At 37.8% G+C, this 25617-nt stretch overlaps 1 protein-coding gene across 2 annotated transcripts in view; it reads left to right on the top strand.

The window, feature by feature from the left end:
• UMAD1 (UBAP1-MVB12-associated (UMA) domain containing 1) overlaps positions 1 to 23513 on the top strand; it is an 80698-nt gene extending 57185 nt beyond the window's left edge. For both annotated transcript variants that reach the window (XM_083826919.1, XM_083826920.1), the window contains exons 3-4: positions 3792 to 3877; positions 21922 to 23513. In XM_083826919.1, coding sequence (XP_083683045.1) covers positions 3792 to 3877; positions 21922 to 22179 — 344 coding nt within the window. In that variant the 3' untranslated portion in view covers positions 22180 to 23513. The remainder of the gene's footprint in view (positions 1 to 3791; positions 3878 to 21921) is intronic.
• The last annotated feature ends 2104 nt before the right edge of the window (positions 23514 to 25617 follow it).

Raw genomic sequence — 25617 nt, 5'->3', positions numbered from 1 at the left:
TTGTCTTGTAAAATGAATCATTTTGCCTGTTATCTCTTAATTAAAATACAGCTTTAAACTTGCTCTAGTTCAAACAAATTAATTCAAGAAATCTTATAGCCTATATTTATACAGGAGGTTAGGCAGGATGATTACAGTGGTCCCTCTGGCCCTGATTTGCTATTCAGTTCTGATGAAAGACTGACCGGGGGGAGGGAGGTGAGCTGGTAGCCCTGCCGACTAACGTTATGTGCTCTTGATTTTTTCAGAGCCAGATTCCAGTTGCTTAGCTTGGCAAAATTATAATTACATACCTATTTATGTCAGGATTGTGTACGTTTGTTGTTTTTCTTTTTTTTTTCTTTCAGTTAAAAAACTGCAAACCTGGGGGTGTAATGTGCTCAAAAGAACCCATCTTAGTTCCTGCTCCCAAGGCTGTCTGTCTCATCAGCATTCACCTTTGTCCGCCTTCCTAACATCTAGGTAGACAAGAATAGAAGGGTGTAGGGCTGCAGCAGAGAAGAGGAAAACCAGATCAGAGGGGGAAGCATCTGAGAGGCAGAGACTGAAGAGGGAAGAGAAACTGACTTGCAGTGAAGGAAGAGATTAGAACTGAGGTCAATAGGAAACCAAGGCAAGCTGAACAAAACATTTGGGTGTGGTGAGACAAGATGCATCGGTTATGGCTAGCATAATAGGTTGGGAACTGTTGGAGCTGGGAGAGGCTGGGATTGGGGAGGTATGTGAAAGTCAATTCATCACTTGGGCTAGTAGAAATAGGGTGATAATAAGGTTGATTAATCTATTTGGATATTTGAGAAAGGAAGTTGTCAAAGAAGTACACCAAGAATATTTTTTTTTTTCTGTAGAAAACTATTCTATCCTAGTGGATGTCTTAGGTGGCTTAGTGTGCAGCTGCCTATAACTGCTTTAATTCCATTAAGTCAAGTAATACTAATTATGCGAAGATTCGTAGGTTATCTTTGCAGGACCATATATGTATCTAAAAATCTGGGAAGATGTTGAGGTTTTCTCATTTGCATTTTTTTTTTAACAAGGAGATCTGCATTGAAGTTCAGTTTACAAAGTCAGTCCAAGTTGTGAAACACCAGATACCATGAACTTCCCACCTGTGGGAGTTGGATGTCAAAGTTCTAAGTCAAAAAAATGTTTAATTTCTCTCCCAATGAGCTGTCCTTATTCCTCTTTTCCTGTGAACATTTTTACATTTTTGACCTTTTCGTACAGATTTCAAGCAACGATTTCTTTTCATCTTAAGGAAAACCAATCACAGGAAGAAAAAAAAAAGTATATTCTGGATAGCACTAACACATATCAATTAGGTCTTTTGTTTCTTCGAATATAAAAACTTCCAAGTGCTTTTCCAGGAACAGTATGTAAAGATGAGGAGGAAGAAGTTAGTTCGTGTGTTTCTTCGATCTCCAGTGTAACTCTTTCAGTATGTTTCTGCATACTCCCAACTTTACCCAATATGAGTCCTCTCGTTGATTTCTATTAGCTGTCCCTTTGCTACGGACAGGCTACCCGGCTCGTCCCTTAAACACTTGCTTAGCCTTTGTCCAGCAAGCTGCAGTCTGCTTGTACCGCATCTTCACAAGTCTCCGTGCAGCCAGCATTTGCCAGTTCCCTTGACAAATCGTGATCTGAGGGAGGGGTATCCTGTGTTTTTCCTCCCGCATCTTTCATAGAGCACAGGACTAGGAGGGAATACAAAAGGTCATTCATCCTCCTTGTCTTGGCAGGGCTGAAGCCATTCGTAACAGATGTTTCTTCAGCCTCTCTCCGCAGCCCTTTAGAGGGGGACATTCCACTACTTCCTGAAGCAGTTGATCCAAGCTCTCAGCCAGCCTCACTTCTGGAGAAGCTGATTTAGCCTCAATTTGCTACGATTTCAACTTGTTTGCACTCTCATCCGCAGCAAATGTACCAAAAATATGTTTTATTCTCCTCTTCATACATCTGCCAACTATTTTCATGCCTCTCCAAGTTTTTGCAATATTTCATTGCAGATGGCATTTACAAGACCTCTAATAATTTTTCTTTGCAGACCTCTACTTCAGTACATATGTAAACTAATTGGGTGACATGATTTATTTTAATGGCAGTTACTTATAATCTTATAGGTGCTTACACATTTTATTTTTCACAGTGTCGTAGGGAGGGATTGAAGATGCTCTGACTCCCCTTCTCTTGTGTTCTCTTCCCACTTTTTTCGCACTTCTCCCCTGCCCTCACACATTTATCTTTGTTTTAAAGAGATGATGTGAATGCAAGTACTTCGGGGTATTTTATGTAGAGAACTACAGGCTAACTGAGAAGCATTTTTCAACTCCAGGAAGGTTCTAGAAAGGTGTAGACACTAATGGAGTGAGTAGGCATTAATGACCTACAACATGTATTTACTGACGATGCTCCTGACACTGTTGACACTGTTAGGAATTATCCTAGACTATTAAAAATATACCCGATGACTAAACACTACTGCTAGATTTCGTCAGGTACTTTTCCAAATATTGCAGTGTACCCAGGGGTCTGACCGTGGGTCCTTGGGGGTGGGTGACAGCTTGGTGCAAGCACGCGCAGACCGGGATGCCACCAGCTTCCAGGCTGGCTGGGCATGGGCAGAAGCTGGCTGCTGTTCACGGCAGCCTCTGCCAGGTGCACCACTCCTAACCAAACCTCTGGAGAAAATGGCACAGGAAAGCCAAAAACACAGGCTTAGCAAAGGAGTTAAGCTACAGTAACTCGAACCCTTTCATTTAGAACTGTGGCGGCAGGACTTTTTAAGAAGACAGGCTTCTAAAATAATCCATTACAGAAAGCACCATCAGTTCAAATAAAAATAAAACCAGAATGACACAACTGAATCTTTTTTCATCTTTCTAAGTTGTCTCTTCTTACCAACTATTTGCTGAGTTGCACTGACAGCATAAAGAGATAATCCACAACATTTTTACAGTTTCTTGTATGACATCCCACAGTCAAAGACAATTAGAGAAATAAGTTAGTTAGATTTTTTTTTACCATATCTGAGAAATGCTGCTTTTTTGTTTTACTGCCTTTACATTTTTACTAAAATTACTGATGTAACTTCTCTCTCTAAAATAAAATTAATACTCTGCCTCTAGTTTATTGCTGTGATCTACCCGTCTTAGATTGGTACCAGCTGCAGCTTTTGGGAGATCGTGTCTCATCTGCAAAATCCTAGAAAGAGGTAGCCACGTCCATGCAATGGGATGAGGTTAATGTCCAGCCTGCCCAGTAGTCATTTTCCCTGTATGGCCAAAGCCAGGGAATTTCTTTTTTTATGCCGCATCTCTTTCTTGACACTTGTGCACAGATATCTCCTGTACAGAAACTAGGTTGTAAATGAGGATAGAATAACCATGCGCGTGTCCTCCTAGCCTGACTTGGAGGGACGTGACTGATGCTTGTACCGGCTATGGCCTTTGCACCGCTACATCTCCTTTGCTTGACACTTTGCCATTATTAGAATTTAATGGTCAGTCCTAAGTGTTCAAAAATAGGGGGGCCCTTTTTTATTACTTTTTTTTTTTTCTTTTTCTTTGTTTTTCTGTATTTTTCACTTTAACTAATTGAGACAGATTTACTCCCGGTTTTCACAGACCACTACTCAGTGTTTGTTTTCTCATGTTCAAAACTGTAAAATATAAATGTGGCAACAGAGTTCTCCCTTTCCCAAGGAATTGTACAAGCTCAAGATCTTTTCTTACTCCCTATAACACATGAAGGATTTCAGTGATTTAATAGGTATTTTCTTTCTTTGCTAGGTGAGACAGCTGATGATCAAAACAGAGAGTCAAAGGACAAAACTTCGTTTCCAGAGACCAGACCGACCTACAGTCAACCTTCACAGGTAGGGGATTATCTCTTTACTCATGCATGCTGAAACTTTGATAGCAGATCATTTAAGAAGTATGAATGTCCTGCAGGAGAAGGTCTCAATACATTCACATCCTCTGCAGACTAAGTGCCTACTCAGCCTTTCTTGCCATCTATCATAGAAGAAGCATTACTAGTAATTAGATGACAACACTGTTAAGGCCACCGATATTGATTTGAAAAAAAAAGAGTAAGAAGGGAAGGCTGGGCTGTGTGCTGTTGCTGTTTATCTCATTTTTATACTTGAGATTTGCAAGCATGGAACTGTAGCTGGAGTGTTAATGAATTGCATACAAGTATTAGTGTAGTGAGCAGTGATGGAAAATGTCAAACGTTTACATAAGTTATTTATTTCCCCAGTTACCGTTATACGTTACATGTTGTAAATGTGTGAGTATAATAGACTGTCTTTATTGTGTATTTGTTTTCTGTTTCAGTACTGTGAGGCTGTAAATCTGGACTTCTTTTTCTTCATCTGGTTTATTTAATATTTAATCTGTGTATGCCAAAGAGGGCTTTCCGGAAGATTTTTGCATATGGTGTACACGTATTTTTCTTCTCCACCTCCTCTGAAAATGTTTTTGCAATGAGTATGAGCCTGTTTTCCATTGCTGTATAGTCCTAGATATGTGCAAGATAACTATAAAACATTTTGTTTGTATTTTTACGCTTTTGAGGATCCTTTTTCTTTTTTTTTCCGTAACCCATTCTTTATCTCTCTCTTTCTCATTTCTAACCTTGTAACTAACTCTGTCTCTCTCTCTTCTCAATGACATTGTAATATATATTATTGCTAAGTCCCTTGATATATCAGAGGTGTGTGCGTTGATGTTGCTCGTCTAAGAATGCTCAATGTGTGTGTGGGTGTGTTTTACAGTTCCATTTTTTAATTATAAATTAAAAACTGGGCCTGATACAGAAATCTTTCATTCATCAAAACTTTAATCTGATTTCTCTGTCTATGCACATCTGAGCAAGGTGTTTTGCCACTGAAGTCGTGCAATTTTGAGGCACTAAAATGCATTGGTATTGTTGTTACTGCACAGATATGGTTTCCCTTAATGTGGTGTTGCTAGGTATGGTGAACTGCTGGTTATTATAGCATCCATGGTTTGTTCACTTCTGTGGGGATTCAGAAAAACAGGAACTTGTATAATATTACGGATTTTAAGCGTTTATGAGTTAGAGAAAAGAAACAAATTTCAAAATAAAATATCAGATATTACCATGAAAATATGTATTTATTTTAATCTTTATATTGAAGGACTTGTATGTCACAAAAATGTTTGTACAAATTTACAACATCAACTTAATTAAGATATATTTTAATTCCAGTCTCTGGATTTGGGTGTTTGGACTTCACATTTACTCAAAGGAGTTCTCAGTTTCTCAAATTAAATTTAGTAACTGAGGATCATCAAATGAAATGGATGATTTGGGATATTAGGAAAGCAATATTTCCATTTGCAGTAATGAGTATGATTTTATAAATTTGTGGCAGAAATCTACCAATTTAGCGAAACTGGAAAAACATTGTATTACCTACTCAATATGTCGTTGAGACATAGAACATTAATTGAAATAATAAACTTGTTAGCATTAGAACAAAAATACTTCATAAACACAGTGCACTATGTTAAAAGATATTTGTTCAACTGCAAAGTAGTACCAGATATTTGTCGTGCATAGTTGAAAGAAAAGTGTTTAGTTCTTCAACTGAATCTTTCAGTTTCTGGAAACTTGCTTTTGTTTTTAAATATTATCTATTTGACATCTTAATAGATGTCAACTTTGTGGAACATGAACAAGTGCTTTTAGAAATGTGATTTAAAAAAGAATAAAGTAATACTTTGCTCATGGGTCACTTCCTTAGTCAAACGGGAAATGAAGCTGAGGTTGATTTTTGAACAAAATGTTTTCTGGAGTATTTTTTGTAACTGTCATCATCTTTGGAATTTCCCACTTACTTAGGTACTACTGGAGTTGTTTTCTGTACAATTATTGAATTCTCCAATACATATTTCTGTATAATATTGCTTACTTCATGTAAACTACTGCAGAAAGAAAAGATTGTAACAAGACCATCTTGCTGCAGCTAGAAACATTTAACAGAACCTCCCATAAGAATTGCAGTACCAGCAGTCTGCACTGTTTTACGAGGTTTTCACATTGCATGTAGTGCTGTCAGAGGAACTGCAGATATTTAGAAACTTGTTGGAGGGAAGGTGTTCTCAGCTTTAGTCTGAAAGCTTATCCTTCTGCTGCACGGGGTGGGAGCAGAAGCTCCTGCCTTGAACAGTCCCATGTGGAGCATCCTCTCCATCGCCAGCGAGTAGACAGAGGCTTGGGAGGGTCATCTCCTGATGCCAGGTTTGTCCTAGGGAGACTGGTCGTCCTGCAGGGTAATGAGTGCTCTGGGCCTAATCAAGCATGTACGATCCCACTGAAGTTGCTTCAGGCTCATGAACTAAAAGTTAGACGTGCATTTAAGTGCTTTTCTGGACGGGGGCCAAAATGCTTAGCACTCTGCAGGACCGAGAAATTAGTCTCTTTGTGACTATGAAATGCAAAGCTAATTTTAACAGTGCAACACCATCATAATAGAAACAGATAATATGGTCTTATTTTTTTTCATGCTTGTGGGTTTTCCATTATTATAGTACAATTTCCAGATAATTCAATCTTTATCTGCTTTCATTGGGAATTTAAGCTTATAGAAAGTAACCAAATGGAAAGGTTAGTTTTGATATATGAAGAGTGCTGGAAACTCCAGTAATGTGGTGGGGTTATTTTTGATAATGAGCTATTCCATTGGTAAAGCAAATTAGCACAACCATATTTTTTTGTCCTACTGTGAAAGCAATTATGTAGCATATCTATTAGGAGACATAAAAAATATTTTTGACAGATGGTATGGCTGTGAATTAGGATTTATGTAGATTATTGTACGTCTGGTGTCCAGGGCACCTGGGATTATTAAATTGATGCAAGAAAGAAAAGAAAAATAATCTGATAATAGCTGCAGTGTTTTGCATCTCCATACTGTCACCTTAAGAAGCAGCTCGTGTTTATTTGATATTGCACTTCTTGATAATCTGACATGCGCTCTTTAGCCAACAGATGTCAGCAGATTTAATGGGTGGAAACTGTACCAGTAAGTGTATTAAAATAAACTACCAAAAATGAGAGCCACATTTAGATTGTAAATTAAGATTTTCCTCTTACTGTGTGTTGGCTTTTGGTTTTCTTTATAGTCTTATTTCTCCCTCAAATACTTAATTGCGATTGCCTTCTATCTAAGGAGCTTGTTATACGTTTTCTAGGGCAAGAGAGAATCCTCCAAGGGACTGCTTAACCCATAATTATCTAATTTATATGTTGCTGTTATAGCCACTCTTAATTATATACCTTGCTGTTATACTTATCATTGTAGGACATAGCTTTTGTTATGAATTGCAGTTGTTGTGTTATAGTTCTTGTGACCTTTCTGTGCATAATTTGATACTACAAACTGAGAAGTAGCAGATAGAATGGCCATGTTTACTGACCTAAATTTAAAACTATCTGTGGCTTTCTCCATATAGATACTACTGTGCGCTATTTTGGCTGAGTATTCAAATTAATTAGAAAAAATATTTTTATACCAGAAGGTGAGGAAAATATTCTCATTAAATTGATCCTTTTTAAAACTCTGCTGTTTAAGAATTTTGAATAGATGTAGATAACAACTTCTTTCACATTTGTTTTGGGGCAATACTGTTCAATTGGGAAGACAGAAATACTATAAGATATAAAATATCAAGGAAAAGATCATGCAAGTTGTGAGTGCATAGTATAAAAGTGAAAAAAAAAAGAAGAGTTTGTTACTTTTAATCTTCTACGGAAATTAGTAAGTAGAGCTGAAGCTGATAGACTTTTAAGATCTCCTTTTGGGCAGATCACCTGGCAATCATCTGATATAATTCCAGTACATGAATAATGCTAACGCTGCCTTGTTGTCTTTTTAAATATATATATATATATATGTATGTATGTATATGTATATTAATTAATCAGTTCTTCCAGACGTGTTATTGTCCAATGTTTGCTAAAGCTTGGCTGTCATGAATATTTTTACAAGTTACCAGAAAAAGAGATGCCAACTCTTAGGTTATGGTTCAGAAGGTTCCAGATTTAAAAATTCAAGAAGGGTGCTCTGGGCTAGATTTGCTGCATCATTTCAAATTCCCTACTTTTGCTTTAGAGTAGGTGGCTGATATTTCAAAATTATCGGCCAACGTTTGTAATTAGTTTGCTCCATTTTGACAAATGTTAATGTTTATAGAAAATGTAACAGCTTAGATTAGCAGATTAGGGTTTTTTGTTTCGTTTCTTTTTCTTTTCTTTCTGTATTTTTTAAAGCCCTCTTAAGCTAGGATTCTAGTTGTGGCCTGGTTAGATTAACTGCTTGTCATATGTCATATTAACTACAAGTACTTCTTCACCTATAAAGCCCTTAAAGCATGTTGCTCCATATTTTCTCTCTTCTTAATTGGGTATGTAAGCAGTAATCACTTAATGAAATTATTCACTCTTAGAAGGGACTGGAATAAGACTGTCTGCATCAGGTCATCAAGCACGTACTTTTCTCTGAATGCTGGTACCTTCAGAAGAAGGTCTTATGTTTCATTCAACTGTTACGTAGGATTATAAGCTATAGGAAGTGATGTTTTTATGTTACTTTTAAAGAAGGATGAATAGTTCTCAGTATTGGTGGTTGCAGTGGACACCTTCTTTCTTAGCTCCCTGCCTCCTTTGCATGTAGCTGGCAGTTCTTTGGGGGACCTGCATTTACCACACAGCCTTAGGCACAGACTGAGAGTGCCTACAAAGCAGAGCTGCCATATGATAAGAAGGTTGCGGTATATGGTTGTGACCTTACTGAGAAAGAAGGTAAATAGCCCAGTCAGCTAAAAGTCAGCAATTACATAGTAATAGGTATTTACTTCATAGAGCTTAATTACATCGTAACGTTCATATTGCTACCTGTTTGATAATTGCTCGAAATACCTAAGAGGTCTTAGGAAGACCAAGGAAGATCTCCCAAGTTTGCTGACCCGTGGACTTCTTCCTGCCCTCCACAGTTGGGCACCCTGGGGTTTGCGGGTGTGTACATATATTATGTATACATACATGCACGTGTAAAATTTAAGCAACGTGATCATCCATAAGAAAGTCTGCTTATACACGTCACAAAGGATAAGTTACTGTGGCCTTACAAAAAATACTGTATGAACTCTGATTCAGGTGATCTATCGACCTAGAGTCAACCAGTAAGACCTGGGCATGTCTTATAAGAGTACCACCTTGTAGGTTGCTTTTTCAATTCTGAAGTGAATAGTTAGACTCAATATCTGTGTAACATGATATACAGTTGGGGTTACTTCAGATACTTAGCAATCATAGTAACACCAAGAATGCTATGTCAATGGTCTTTTTTTTAAGGGAAGTATTACATTTTTAGACATAGGGAACTGGAGTGGGAATGGAGAGATGTGAATTAACGTGTTTGCTACCAGCTTCCTCTCTGAATTCATCAAAAACTGTTCATTTTCAAAAAAGTAATGCAGCTTTCTTACAGAGCATTTTCTTACAGCAGTTTGCAAGTTAACTGCTACTTGTAACATCATCCCTTTGTTTAACTTATGTTAAGATTTCATTATGACAAGAACTGAGGATGCTTAACATTCTTTTAAGGGGCTTGAATGTCCTGCCTGGTTAGCAAATGCTTGTAAGCAGAAGCCAAGCACCAACACGGGCATTTGGGACATCCCTGCCTCCCACTGCCATGCTTGGGGAGCTGAGAGCCACTGCTGTGATGGGTCTGTACCATTGGGGAGGTTTGCACAACACCAGAAAAAAACACTTCCTGCAGAGAAAAAGTGGCCCACAAGCATGATATATTTTCATTGTTTACTGCCTACAGATAGCAAAGAAGTTATTATTTCCCATGTAGAAGTTACAAAATAGCAAAATTGGCCTGATTGGCAGCCTCTTCAGTTTGAGAGCTAGGCTTTAGTAGAGGCACGTGTACTCCAAATAATGACCAAGGCACGTGTATCCAGAAGCACAATTCGCATATCTCGCTATTTAGTTTGCGCAGAGACTCGCTATATGCTTAATGAAATTGCGTGCTTATTCAGTTACACTGGCTGGTTATTTGTAGTAGGACATGCTCAAATTAGGTGCCCAGATGTTCCCACTCACATTTTTTAGCCTTTGTCTAATTTTGGAATCTTCTGACTAAGTTAATCCCCAGATAAAACTACTGATTATCCTGTATCTCTTGCCCAAACACATGCGGTTGGACTAAAAGCCAGTAATGCTGGTTCACTTTGCTGCTGTCAACGCATTGATCGGTCAGTCATCCTGCCTCTGGGAGTAACCCTTCTGGGCTTTCAAAATATTAAAATTGATCTAAAATACAATGTAGATCATACATCATTTGATGAGACAGCATGCTAATATAGCCTGATGGTACAGTGATATTTACAACATGATGCATTAGTGTAAAATGGTGGCTAAAAGACCGTGGTATAGGGCAGCTTATTAATAATTACTCTAAACACCACGTAAGGAAAGTAACAGTGTTCTTAGGTTAGTTTCACTGCCACTGTCGGAGGAAAACAAAACAAACAACAAAAAAAAATAAACAGCAGTGGCCAGTCCATTTTAATGGAAAGGAAAAAATCACACAAAAATGCCTCGTTTCAGTCCAAAATGCAAGATTGGTAAGGCAGGAATATGTTTTTCTGTACATAAGTGTGATTCGATGATTTTATTCATTAATTCTTCATAATGTGCTACTGCTTTAATTTCTATCTTTAAAAAAAATCCCCCAAAACCTCACCACTTCTCAGCTGCATCAGATTTTTAAAAGACTGTGCATTGGGTAGCACACAGTCAAATTTTGTTCTAAAGTACTTTTTAAAAATGCATCAAGATAAAATGGGTTTGTTTGCACATTTTTTTGTTTCCACATTGTTACAAATTTTAAGAATACTTTTCTAGTGTTGCAATGCAAATAGATCTACTTGCTATAGGAACAAGTCTATTTTAAACATTAAGAAATTACATTTCTTCCTTTTCATTATGGTTCAATTGTCTTCCTTCCACAGAAAACCAGGAGGCTAAAAGAGGCCTACATAATCGAAAGAGATGGCCAATATCTGTTTCTTTTTGTTTTATTTATTTATTTATTTGGTCCTTTTCTGCTTTGGGAGTCATCTTGCTTTTATTCCTGTGTCTCAAAAGCCTAAGCAGTAGGTGCTGAGGACAACTCAGTCTGTCATTACCGTTCGTAGATCGAAGCTCGACAGACTCTGGCTCCTGGTAAACTCTTTGCTGATGGTGCTCTTGACGGGTGCTCCAGCTACACACTGTGTATGGAGGAACTTGGAGTCAAATATCTAGCCTTCCTTCCTCTTATTTCTCACTTGAATCTCTGTGGGGAGAGCAGGTAGAATGTTGCATTAGGCAACTTGCCTAATTCACTATTTCAGACTTAGAATATTTTTAATTTTGAGATAGAACATAGTGCTACTCTTGCCACACGCTTGGGTTTATATATATGCAGCAGGAAAAAAAAAACTCAGAACAAAGCACTTAGTGCAGTCACTTTTATTCACACATCTGCCTGAGGATCCATTTGTGTTCTTCAAGACTGAGAAGAGGGATTTCTGGAAAGATCTCGGGGTTCAGTTGCCAAACAAAACTTTGCGAAGGACTGCGAAAACATTGTTTGCAGTTATCACTGGAGAAAAGCTTCACCTGGGTTCAGACTAGTAAATCTTTTCTATGATCACTCTTATCAATTAGCACTTTCAGAAAACCAAAAGACCAAATCCAAGATAATTTCCTTTTTCTTTCCTCTTGTTGTAGATGGAAGTTACCCATCTGTCTTTTTCCTCTCACTGATACTTACATTCTAGGGAGACATTTCATGGATGTCTTCGCTACTGTGACAACTCAAGGGGAGATTTACTTTTCTTGTCAAACAATAACATCATTTTAACTTCACATTTAGGCAGCTTTTCCCACTTGGTCCTATTTGCTGAAAAAATTACCGATTTCTTTTGTGAAACTGTGTTGGCTAAATATTTTCCTACTAGGCTCTTATTTTCAATTGACTTTTCTAGGTTCTTTTCTGAAGTTCACAGCTTTCTTTCCCATTCAAGTCCTTGAATTTTCATACATCTAGTAGAATAACAAGAATGCAGTATTATCCTCTTTTTTAGAGGTTTTGCTCCATGGCCATCTACCATCTCAGAGAAAGTGTCATCTTTCTCCTGTCACAGTAGGTTACTGTTTTGGAGCTTCTATGATAGCAAGGGTTGGGAACGAGGTAAAGACGTGGAAGCAGGGACTCGGTTTGTCTGAGCTCCTCCTGTTCAGGATGGCACGTGCCCAAAAGGTCTTATGGTTTTATTTATTTTTTTTTGCCTGGAGCAGTATAGAGAAACTCAAATCTTGTCACTACAAGTGACCTAGAGATAACTACGGTGACTAAATGTAGCTGCTAAATTAAAAGAGATTATTTAAATAATATTTATTTAAATATGCGATTAACGTTTTATGGGAAATTAATTTCTTAGTATGTTCTCTGGCTATATCAAAAAGTTAAAATATAAACAGTGCTCCTGATTTCAGCCCAATTAAAAGAGCATTTTCTAGGGGGATAAGTAACATTGTCATTCTAGTTGCTCAAAAAATATTTCTCCACGTACAAAGAATTCATTCATGGCTCAAAGCTGCTTCAATAGATAACTGAATTTTAGGAGTGAATATCAAAGGTTTGTATTCCAGCAGAAATGAAGGTAGCAGCAAAATAAATGTGAGTATTTTGTGCTTTGGGATGACACTGAAGTTACAGAAGAAATCCATTATCAGCATTTATCAGACTTCTCTGATCATTTTGCAGTATGTTGCCTTGTCCTTCACCTCTGCCTTGTGGCTGAGGAATGCACTGCTGGATGGCCGGAATTGCCCGTATTTTCAGTTGCAGTTCTTCTGGCTGGTAGTTTACTCACTGTAGCCATCGTCATGAACTTTTCAATCTTTAAGCATACATGCTGCAGCAAAAAGTATAACAATCTGGCCTAGTTAGCAACGTTTCCTGGCACTGGCACGAGCACAACGTGTTGAATATTGTTCATGTTGCTTATTATACTGTATGAGGTCTTAGCTATGAATAGCTTGCATAGCGCTTCAAAGGAACAGAGGAACTAGATAAACTGTTCCTTACTGAACCCACATCTCTCTGTCTCTTCTAAGATAATTCTTATCACGGTATTCATGTTGTAAAGGGGAAAGTTGTCCAAAATTCACGTATTAGGACTGTGCCCTGTGTTCAAGGGCCTGCAGAGGGGTGCAGGAAGGCAGCAGGAAAGGGAACCCTGCTGCTGAGGGTGTGTGAAGGCTGATATGCATCTTACATTTTCACATTCAAAAGTGCTGGAATTGGTTGGGATTGAAGTGAAGATAAGGAAGGGAATAAAGTTTTGATTCCAATGCAAATGTAATTGTTCAAAAATTATTTTTAGCATAAAAACATTTTGCTGTAGAAGGATCCCATGACACAGTATTGTCCTCAGACAGAAGTGAGTTCTGACATCTTAAATTGGTGACAAAATCATTTGTGTGCTGGAATATCCCTGGCTGCAGGAAAGGGGAAAACAAGAAAATGAATTCTATTATAGAAAAAAAAAAAAAAGAAATTTGGGCACTAAAAAAAAAAAAAAGAAAAGAAGCTGGGGCCCTACCTCACCTACATAGGGCTTAATGCAGAAACTAGGGTTATATGGGTTTTTTTTTCATCTTTTATTTCAAACCTCTCATCATGATCAGCATGAAGATCAGGCTTTCTTTTCGATGTGGTATTTTTCAATGCTGAGTGACAAAGCTCCAAATCTGTGGCAGGCTCAGAGCAGTATCACCTCTTACTCAGATCAGTTACTATTTTTGGATCTTTGAGGTTCTGCGTTTTGGCTTGTACAATTTGGTGTCATTTTCATTGTATGGAGATCTAGGTGTATTCATTGTAAAAGTTATATAGTCCAAATTCATGTGCCAAAAATATTTTAGTTATGGTGGGAAATTAAGTCCTATTTTTAATTAAGATTTAGAATTATTTTCTGCCTTTTTATTATTTTTGCTTTCTGTTAGTTCTACAGTTTTTCCTCATGTTGCATCCCTGTTCACAATTATGTAATTTCTTGTTCTAGATGCCCACATTTGAGATGTTATGATTTTCTGTCTTTAAACAATTAATGAATAAAACAGTTAAGTAAGATAAATGGTATTAGGAATAAATGTGTAGAAATAGGACTTAGAAATAAAAATATCATTATACAATCTCAGTTATATGAAGTTCAATATCTTAGCTAAATTTATCACCAAACACCCTCCAAGTATTTCATGTGTCAAATCATTATTATAGGGGTTTGAGTAAAACAGAAGCTTAATCTTATTTCAGTTGGAGTTTGTAAAATTGTTAACTAAGAAAAACAATGTTTTTCTTCTAGCATTAATAAGGGGATAGATGCTTTAGACACTAGATATGCAGTCTTTTGTGTTACTTAATACTTTTCAGGGTGGAATTGCATTTTACAAGTGTTAAGAGGCATCTCTAGTATTTACTAGGATAATGAACACACTTTAACCACGCAACTATTCGAAGTATCACAAGTTCAAATGGCAACCTTGCAGTGCTTCCCCTCTATGGTGATTAACAGTTTTAGCTGTTTGAGGGGGCAAGGAACATGTATTAAATACAGACAGCTCATTCTGCATTTAGAATATCAAATTGTTCCTGCATGACTGAAAAAGCTAGTTCTGAACAATTATACTTTTCTAATTGCTTTAAGGCCAATAAAGATGTAGAAATGCATATCATTGCTAATGCAAAAGCGTGGTTTAGCAGAGATTCCCCTATTGCTGTCGGTGTGCCAGGATACTCTCTGGGGAGCTTTTCTATAATAATAATAATAAAAAAAAATGTAGAATGTCAGAGGTACTTTTTACTGTTTCTTTAGAATTTTATTTAAGATCTCAGGAACATTAACCTGACCTTGATTCTGTCCTAGTCTAGGAAACAGCTGAAGAGCATGCTTTAAAGAGGATATATAACTAAAATATATGTCATAAATCAGTAAAAAAAATATACTTAAAAGCTTATTTTAGAACCTGGTTCTGTGTTATTCTGAGCAGTAATATTGATAAATGGAGAAAAAAACATGCTCTGTACTAAGACATGACATTTGTGCAGGTAGCAGGAGCTCTTTAAGAAAGACAGATCGGTGCTGTATTACAGACTATGAGTCATGAAAAGTTGGGAAATGAGAGCCCAAAGCAAACAGGAAAGCTGATTTCCATTGACAGCCATTGTTGCTCTAAAAGCCTCTCCAAGGACTCGATCTTAGCCAGGAGCTTTCAGCGTGCAAGTCGTCCCCGTTGGAACCAATGACAACACCGATCTGAGGCTAGGATTACGATTACATTCGCTGCATTTCTCTTCAGAAAGAAATACACTGACCAGAAGCCATTACCGTACTGCAGCCAGCCACTGCAAGGTCTCCTGCACTTTTTCTTCCACCTACTATTGTAGTTCCAGAGCAGAAACAAATTTCTTCTGGAGTCCCTGGAGGGGATGCTGAGTAAACTTTCAGTTGAGCCTCGAAAGAATAGCAGCTCCCAACATTCACGTGAAGTTTTCTGAGCCTTTTCAGTGGCTTCTGTACTTTACTAGTCTGGGTAAATTCTGTAAAGATGTAGGCCATGTACTTATTGGTGTATATTGGGTATGGGTTTTTTTGTTTGTTTGTTTCTTTCTTCTGTTTCTGTTGTTTTGGTTTGTTTCTTTGTGATATTTAGAAAGTCTCATGTCATGTACACTTTCCCTCCCCTCCAGCAAGGTTTTACTGATCCTTTTCTCCTAGCTTGAACTTCTGAATACAACATGCTAAACATTCAGTGAGCCTTGCAAGTAGTTTTTCTTTTCCCATCTGTTCCTCTTTTCAAATAAGAAAAGTAATGGCAAAGATCATTATCATCAGTGGTGATGCTCACTCTGGAATTCCTACAAATTTTCTAAAAAGGCCCAGTGAATATCTTAAAAGCATCAATTGAAACACAATTGGAAGAAGAATCCACTGAGACAATTTCCATTTCTAGATACATCAGAAATAACTGCATAATGCTACCTACGTTGTAAGACACATTATGACACACTATGGGCTCTAATACCGCAAAATTGCCTGAATTAAAGATAATATTTCTGTATCAACATCAGTGTTGTAGGTCCCTGTCTTTGGCATAGGTATGATATTGTGGGGATATTGAACATACTGCTTGTTTCTTAAGGCTGGCTTTTTAAGGAAAATTGATCTGCTTCTCACAAAAAAAAAAAAAAGCCTCTTTTACAGAAAGTACACATTTCTTGAGATAAATCACTTTTTGGTAGAAAACCTTGTTCAATAATTTGGATGATAATAATGCTGGCACTGATCTTTGATTCTTCTTCAGAGCACTGTAAATCCAGCTTCCCAGTACATTGTAAACTGCATTTTTTCTTCCTTATGAGGCTCTTGGCAGACTTTGCGGTTAGCACACATAGATGCAGCGAATTAGATGTTTTTAAAGGTATCTGAGGAATATAAAATATAAAGATATAAGAGCGTAAGAGGAGGAATTTACTTTAGATGATAATTTTATACTTTGTTGGTTTCGAAATAACATATAACACCCTTGCTGCCACAATTAGTAGCCAGTAGCCAGCTACAGCTACCATCTATGTTTCCATACTCTTTCTTTCATCCCTCTTCATTTGGGTTCCAAGCCAAGAACGAAGAAAACACCTTGCTTGTTTGAATTAAATCTAGTACCATACCTTCTGTAATTGTAACTGATTTTTTTAACTCCCCGATGCTTGGAGAAACGTAAATTGTTTGGTGATATTCTAAGTGCATTCAATTAATATTTCTCATAGCAGGATTGTGTGTCATAGCGTTTGGCAGTGCTTTGTTTAGCTAATGTCCAGAGAATATGCTCTGAATAGATTGTGTTCTGGATAAATAAGTTAGACGTTTAAGTAGAAAGCAGTGTGACTAATGTGAGATATCAAATTCTCTAGGACTTGCAGTTCTATATGTGCATGAGAACATAAGCCATTTCATAACCTTGGCTTTGATTGCATAACACAGCTTTCTGCTGGTGTTTGCACTGTAACCAGCTGGGCTGATTTAGCCCTGATGGGTGATGGATGTTCTCTACTGGGGTGTCCAGTTCTTCCTTCCAGTACCACGGACACCATAACAACCTGCTGGTCAGGTTGGCCCCATCAAGCTCTTTTCACTGATGTGGGTTCTCCAGCATATGAGTGAAATACGTCTTGGCCCTTGTATAGGATGCCTTTATGATTAGGAGGCCTACAAATACATCTAGCTTGGTAAGGTCTTGCACGTGAGGCTATTATCTGAATATAATTTTAAGAGTGTTCAGAAACAATTCCTCATAGCAAAGGCCAACAAGTGACTGCAATGACTGCACTGGACAAAACTGTAAAAATACTTCGTGCAACCTGAATTTTTCAGGACAGGAACTTTTTGTCTTTGTATGTAGATAGCTGGCAGATAATGGGCACTGCCATAATGGACATGAAACTGTGTACCAGGTAAAAAGATGGGGTCCACAATATTCAAGGATTTAAACTGCAAATGTGACAATTTTTCCAGCTGTCCATCCTCAATGCTGGGCATTGCTTATACTGTCTAGCGTGGCCTCCATCTCTGTACCCTGGAGCAGTTGTTCTTGCTTTTGGAAGGGGACAAAGTGCCCGAAGAGTCAGCTTTGCAGCACACTTTAATGCTGCCCCTTGCATTTTTAAGCCCTGCTTATCTGAAGAGCATGGGAGCAGTGAGGTATGACCAGGTTGACTTTGGCCAGTGTTTTTCTACCACACGTGGGTTTTGCACACTGCCTTGAACAGCCATCCTCCCCAGGTTATGGTTTTTTCACGTTGCATAATTTGCAGGGAAGTCAGTCCAATAAAGAAGTAACATGAGATGTGACTTTCTATAAATGAAAAAGTGAATGTGAGCATTTTAAGATAATTTTTAAAAAATAGCTTTTTTTCTTGGGAGAGTTAGTAGTGGTTTATGCGTGGAACTGAAATAAGAAATATTGAGTTCTTTTCTCATTTCTGATGTAAGCTCATGATATTGGACCCAAGACCTTCTCATGAGGGGATGGGTGGACTGAGACCCAAGGACTATTGGATCAGAGATCAGATTATGGCATTTGTTATAATGACCAGACGCTTTTTTTCATTGTTTCTGGCCCGTCTGCACTATGTTCTTCCCATACCTTTTAGTCTTTGTTTATTATATTGTTTTGATTATTTAAATAGTATCAGCATCTACAGACTATTAAGAACTTCACAACCTTATATAGAGATTGAGTATGGTAAAATGACATTTAAAAATAAAATATTTCTGATGTAATTCATCCTTCCTTCCTTTGAAACATGGAGTGGGACTGAGAATAAGGACAGCTGGTTCTTGCCCTGTCTCTGTCAATACACAGTATCTGCTGTGTGCAGAAAGGGTTTCATTTCTGAGGCTGCCCGTTTGGCACCCTTCTAACAACTGCAAGGTTCCTGGGAGAAAAAAGAAGATCCAAGATGCTTTGTGCTGTCTCCCTTTTTTTTTTTTTCCCCTCTTTGAAGTTACTTTTGCCACATGATGGTCTAATTTGCATTGTAAATTGTGTTCATCCAGCTTGAGGGACAATTAAGATAGAAACAGGTGTTCTTAAATGTATAATTTGCCAAACAAAATAAACATTGCATTGTAGGGATTTCTGATTATCATCCGAGCTATGGGAATAGGACAGCAAGTGAGAGATCATTTTTCCCTGGAATGTGGGAGTGGGGGAGGCAGGAGGTCCTTTGAAGATTTTGTTTAATTGAGTCCTAGATGTAACCTTTTCTTGTTTTTCATTTTGGGCTTTCTAGCTCTGCTCTCCTCTTCACAATACAGGACTGATGACATACAAGCAAATACCAGCACCTCAGTAAAAGCTCCGCCAGTTCTTTCTTTCAGGAGGGAATATAACAAATTTGTGCATAGTAGACTTTACAGGAAAGCTTTGAAATATACAGCATCTACAAGTTTAAGTACATATTTGAAGTGTGCTGTTTCTTGTTTAGTTTTGTTTTTCCAGATAAACATCATTAACATAAATATATGTTCTGTGTGTTTGGTAGTGTTCTTAGCAAACCTTCATGTCTATATCAGAAATATCTTCTTGAATTTGTTCTGATGCACACCTTGAGCCTATTCGGCCATGACAAGAAGGAAGGCTTCCCTGTAAGTGTTGCTAATTGATTAGCGACTACAGAGGCTAAGATCTTTAAAGTGAGAGCTGCAGGTCTTCAACTTGGAGATAACTGTGCTGATCAGAAGAGACAAATGGAAGAGGTTTTAGGGTTTTTCCTGAACTTACAGACTATGGTGCTATTGCTTGTGGTGGTTTTTTTTTATTATTATTATTTTATTTATTTCTCAGAGCTTGGAAAGCTGCCATAGGAGAGCTATGCAGGCTGTCTTTCTAACTTCTCTGCTAGCTTTCCTATGTTCCTTACCCTCTAAAGGTACCAGAATCAGCAAGGAAAGCTAAAAGAAATCTTTATCAACTCTTGCCTTTACCGTTGCGTGTTGCTTTCTGAAGTGCTGTTAGGTACTCATAAGAATAAAGAAGAGAAGAAAGGAAAGCTGAGGGATATGAAAGAAAGACCTGTAAACTGGAACTGGAGAAATTATGTAGTACAGACACGTCAGCATTACAGAGGCTCAGAGGCAGGGTGCAGAATATTGTTAAAACAGGAGAAACCCAGCCATGTATCTTTTTTATCTCCAGCAGGCTCTGAAGTGGCCTGGAAGAATAGGCAAAGATGAGACTACTCTGTCCTTTCTGATACCTATTAAATAAAGTAGTTTAGTAGCAATTAGCCAGAAGGTGATCTGAAAGAGAGGGGAAGAATCAAATAGGATGTATACTGGGAAGCAAGTCGCAGCAGCTCGGTAGGAAGCTGCTTTCATTATTTGCCTGCTATGGAGCTCTTTTGCTCCTCTTCTGTATCGGGTGATAATCCGGCAGTCATTCCTTATATTAAAACTTCTTAACCTTAGGGAATTTTACATTAATATGCTGTGTCATACTGGTAATGGATCTTGGGAAGCTTAGCTTAAGCTTTGGATATCCAGTCATTGTGACTATCAACAAAACCTTCCAAATCTGGTCCGCTTCAGGGCGTGGAGCACCACTAACCCCTTCTGTCCCTACAGCGCATGGAGCAGTGGGCTTCTTCCGCTCAGCAAAGACAAGTGTTTGGCTTGGATGGGCAAGATGGTCTATCTGTTTAACTGTTAACACTTTAATAGAAGGTTTAATGTTTGTTTATCTGTTCTACTAGGTGAGATTGTGGACTGTGTAAGGAATGACTAGTTCTTAGTTGCACGCAAGTCAGCTCCAGCCCTTCCTTTACAAAGCAGATGGAGCGCCCTTTACATGGCTAAATGCTTAGGTTATGTACTCTTCAAGCTAGAAAACAAAGAGCCCCACCACCGCCACCTCACCACCCAAAACTCTCCTTCTGCCAGACAGCCAGGGCCTCGGATTGTCTGTACCAACCACGGTCTGTAACGTTCAGCGCTAGCACAGGTCAGATCTGGAGAAGCACAACTCACCTTCGGATCGTGACACAATTTAGGAGGAAAGCAACCTCCATACAACTAAACCTGTTTAACTCTTACAATCAGCTGAACATCAGATTAGCAAATTTAAAGCTTTTGGTGCTTTCCCTTCCCTAATAACAGTGTAAGCTTTGTGTAAGTGTAAGCTTTGGATTTTTCTGGATGTGTGGGTTGAAAGGAGTAAGTCAGGACTGCAATCAGAAATTCATGTACAATGTTTTTAGCTCTGACGTGACTTGTTAAGCACTTCTGAACAAGTCAAATTTAAATATTTGCGTGTGTGCTTATATGTAATAAGTCCCTGTGGCAATCATCTTACTCTTTGAGACAATTGGTTTAAACAGCACTTTGCTGCTATGAATAGTAAAGGAAGTCAGATTTGCTTTCAGAGGCGGAGTAGTAAATAGTCTTTTCTTTGTTTTTAAAATGGTAGAACTTTTAGGATAGACACTTAATAAGGTCATTTTGGTAAGCCAATATCAAAGCGTGTAAAACTGTAGGGTCCAACATCCTATCTGATGGCATTTTCCGTAAATTATATTGATTTATTCTGTATGGCAGAGCTTTTTATTTCATTGTTTGTTTTGGTTTAGGGGGTTTGTTTGTTTGTTTGTTTTAGTTTTGTTAACTGGGCTTTTCTAATAATCTATAAAGCACATATTTGTCAACGCATAAATTGACATATTACAGACCTCACCGGCTAGCGAAACAACTCTGCTTCAAATTGGAAATCAGTATCAGCAATACTTGGAAAGAATTAGGCTAGGAGGATTTTGTTGTTGTTGTTTTAATAATCAGAGTCCTACATTTGTAGGACAACTTCTGAAAGGGGGTAAGGAGCAATAAAACTCTATATTTCAGAAGGTTTTTCATCAGTTTAAGAAAGAAATTATATGGAGTAATTTTCCCTAAACAAGACTAGACTTGATGACAAAAAGTCCCATCAGCCTTTGTTTTCTTAAATGCAGAATAACATTAGATAGAGAAATTACACTAAACCATTCAAGAAATAAAATGTTGTTTTCAGCCTTATTTAAAATCAGCATAACCCAAAGTCTCATATCAATATGCATTAGGATTTGCTAATTCAGATCTACCTGAACTAAACTTTGCAACTATTTTTTTTAATTATTATTGTTATTCATTAATAGGTCATGATGGTTCTAAGTAAAAAGCCTTAGCTGCCTGGTCTGTAGTGTCTAAGTTATTGTTCTTCTGTTCTCTTCAGACGAATACTGGGCACCGATCGCAGTTGACGGTATCAAGTGCAGAGATGGGAAATGGAAGGAGTCAAAATTTGGAAAGCAGCCCTTTCATGTCAGATCTTCTGAGTGACGTACCCTTTGCCCTAGCACCACATGTGTTAGCAGTACAGGGCACCCGTAATGACGTTCCTGACCGATTGCTCACCTATGACATCAATGACAATTTATCAAGATTTTGGTATGACTTTACACTTGAAAATTCAGTGCTTTGTGATCTGTAATGTTTTCTTGATCTTTTCTGTATGTGTCAAGTCTTAATATGAAGATAAAAACTTGTTTTAAACATCTTGATATTTTGGGGGCCTACCACTGGATATGAGATCCATTGGATCCAAAGGATTGTTATTCGGTACTACGTTATATTCTTTAGCTTTAAGTGAACTGTAACTTGCTATGTTAGGTATTCTGTTTATCTCCAAAGAAATCAAGTAAAGCTGTTTCAGCCCGGGCTGGCTGTTGGTATCTACTTCCCGTAGGTAGGCTGTAGGCGCAAACATTTCATAACTTTAAGATGAAGTCTATGCACATCTGCACTGTTTTGTTATTTCACTCTGATACTAAGCACATATATCCTGTTCTACATGTTCCTTTAAGATCACCTTTGATTTTCTGCAGATAGGAGCCAGTATTAACGTTACAGCAATGCTTCTTTGTTCTACTGGACAGAGAGCTTCCCAGCCAAAAACTTTTAAAACCCAGACTTAATTCTGGCTACTGAAATAGTTAGGAGTACTTCACCCAGTCAATTAAACTTACTGATTTGAAAGTGACAACCAGTTGCCGCGCTGTCTTCCCTGTAGATGGTATTTGTGGCCTCCCCATTTTGTGCCGCTCCTGTTCCCTGGAGAAGTCCTCTTGGGCTGCCTGTTGGCTGCTGTTTGTTCTCACTGCCACATGTGTTCCTGATTTATACACGGATCAGCTTTTCCATTTTAACCTCTTTGCCCCCTAAAGAAGGAAATCTCAGGACACGTACTTTTAATGGTCACACCCTTCTTTTTTTAATTTGTGTGCCAGAGATACAGATGGCAATGTTTAACAACAGGAAAACATTACATTGTTCCTTATCCAGCTAAATTAGATGGTTAAGTACCTAAACATGCTTTCTCACAAACCACCATGTCCCCTGCTCACCACCTTCGGTTTTTTCCAACTAAAACAAGAGTTGCTGTTGTAACATCACAATTTGCGTGAATAACAATCTGTGTAGCTCGAAAGATTACACTGTTTTTCTCTCTTGGGGTAGAATATTTGCATTGTGCCAAATGCTAGTAGATATTTTCATATATTTTCTATGCTCTGTGATAGCTTAATATATGCAGATTTTCAGACTTGTGTCCTCTTGTGTTAGAGATAAAAACAATAAATGATGGAGAAATTACATTGTGAATGTCTTAGGCTGTTAAATATATTTTTTTTTCCAGATTTTTTTTAATGTATGTATTTAAGTAAATTTGTTAGCATATTTTTGACAATTTATGTTCATAAATGTTTTGAAGTAATTGTTTCAGGGAAAGTATCTGTGCTGCACTCTCAATAAAAATGTGTTAAATAATGTGTGAGAGTTTAACTTGTCTTGACCTGTGTTGTTCTCTATAGCTGTGACCATTCAGGCTTTATAGGAGCTTGAGCTTGCTTTAATTTGGAATTTATTTTTTTTTCAGTGCCATTTAAAAATCAGGGTCCTTTTGAACAAGTATATCACAGCTTTATCTGATGTTTTCTGTATACTGTGCTGGTGACCTGCAATAGTTTGTTGGTGTCCATGACACTGTTCTGAGAATAGCACTGCTGTGAGCTAGGAAGTGCTCAGACTTCTTAGAAGGATGAAGTATTTTTACAAAGCTGCTTTGTACTGTTTTGTGTGCTGAGTTTTCTAGTTAACAAGTACCTGAAGCATTAACTTTAATTTCCATGTTTGTTTTATATTTAACCTTTAAAAATTAACCATTCTGCAAATAGCTTGTTTCCATTCAAGCTGTTCATTTCAAGTCTGAAATGTTTCCCTGGCTCTAGAAGCAGAACTGCATGACACTGCTGGAAAGCCAACAAACTCACAATACTTGTTCTTTCCTTCTTAGCTGATATAGCATATAACTTTCTGGCATTCATTTTTTATTAATCTTAGATAATTCATCTAAAATAATTATATCTTGTCAAAATCATGCTCTGTTACATTCACAAGCCAATATCCCGTCCTTTCAAAATAAAAGAAAGTGCAAAGGAGGGTGGGGAGGAGGCTTTATTCACCCATGATGAGAAATATGGGCGGCAGGTTAAACATTTGGCCTGCATCCTTAGCCATGTTCCATAAAGGGTAAAATTTACACATCGCAAGAGTACTCATAATGAGCAGGGTTACCGGGAATGTGTCTCCTCGCTGCCCTCTCTCCAGCAAGGGTTGGGGCTCAGATCTCTCCCTTGCTTGACATCATCCATAAAAAGTGGCTTGAAGCCTAATGGTATCCAGACAGCAAAGGTGAAGTTCTTCCCACTGGGAAAAGAAAAAATACACTTAAACTGTTATAAATTAGTAAGATTTATGGATATTACTATTTGCCCACTAATAACGTGAAGATGGCACAAAATCTTCATAAAATGAAAAATTTCAAACAGTCTTAATTCATATAAAAATATGTGGCACTTGTGTATGGTGTAGTTAGCATTGTATGCTAGGTGATTATTACATAGAAAAAAAATGCCTCTGTCACTGTGAGCAAACACTGAATGGTTCTGTATAATGGCCTTCAAACATTTCACCAATTATTTAATTGGTCAAAATAATTAAATAATATAAAATTATTATAATCAATACTCAGATCAAAATACTAAAACGCCCTAGCAGTCCTTTCTGTATGTTCTATATATAAAAATGAGAACTTGAACAGAACTGTTTGCTTTGTGTTATGAATACACATGTGAATTGTTTAGACAGACCTGAAAGATACTTCATAGCTGGTATCAGCAACATCAAGGCAAATTGTCAGCTCCAGAACTAATAATGAAAGGCTGAGGTGTGATCCTGTGCCACTGGAGTGCTGTAAATGGGAGCATCGTTACTGCCATTAGTGGACATGTTACTAGGCCTTTACTCCTTCATTTAATAGTTTATTTAGGTAGAGTTTGGTTCTTGGGAGAATTTGAGTTTTGTTTGCAGTTCTGTACATTTTCTTGCAAGAGGTGTACTCAGCTTTGTGTGATAGCTTCCTTATGGAGCTTTCCAATAAATCAAACATAACAAGACACTTCCTATTTCCTCTGGAAAAGTTGTAAATACAGGCCTCTGGAAAAGTCTAATTTTAAATGTAGAAAAAGGAGAGCGAAGCCCACATGTTCAGAGGTAAATCAAAGAATAATTGCATCCAGAACAGCCCGACGGAAGGCTGAGCGTGAGCTAGTCCCTACAGACAATTCCCTGGTGGCAAACCCCGAAGTGGAACCAGACAACGCGGTGCACAGGAGGTCAGTTGAGGAGATGGCTGCAGATCCACTTTCTGACATTTTCTGTAAAGTATGATCTGAACCTCGATACTACAGTGGTACTGCAGCTGGCAATGCACACTTGTGTGGTCACAGATGAGAGGTTTTGACCCTGGAGCAAAAAAAAAAAGGGAAAAGACAAGGAGCATAGTCTCTATGGTAATTACAATAGCTCAAAA

This window comes from Anser anser (genome assembly GCF_964211835.1).
Source record: "Anser anser genome assembly, chromosome: 2".
Lineage (NCBI taxonomy): Eukaryota > Metazoa > Chordata > Aves > Anseriformes > Anatidae > Anser > Anser anser.
The sequence above is the reverse complement of the archived record's forward strand: the minus strand, read 5'-3'. Positions and strand labels throughout refer to the sequence as shown.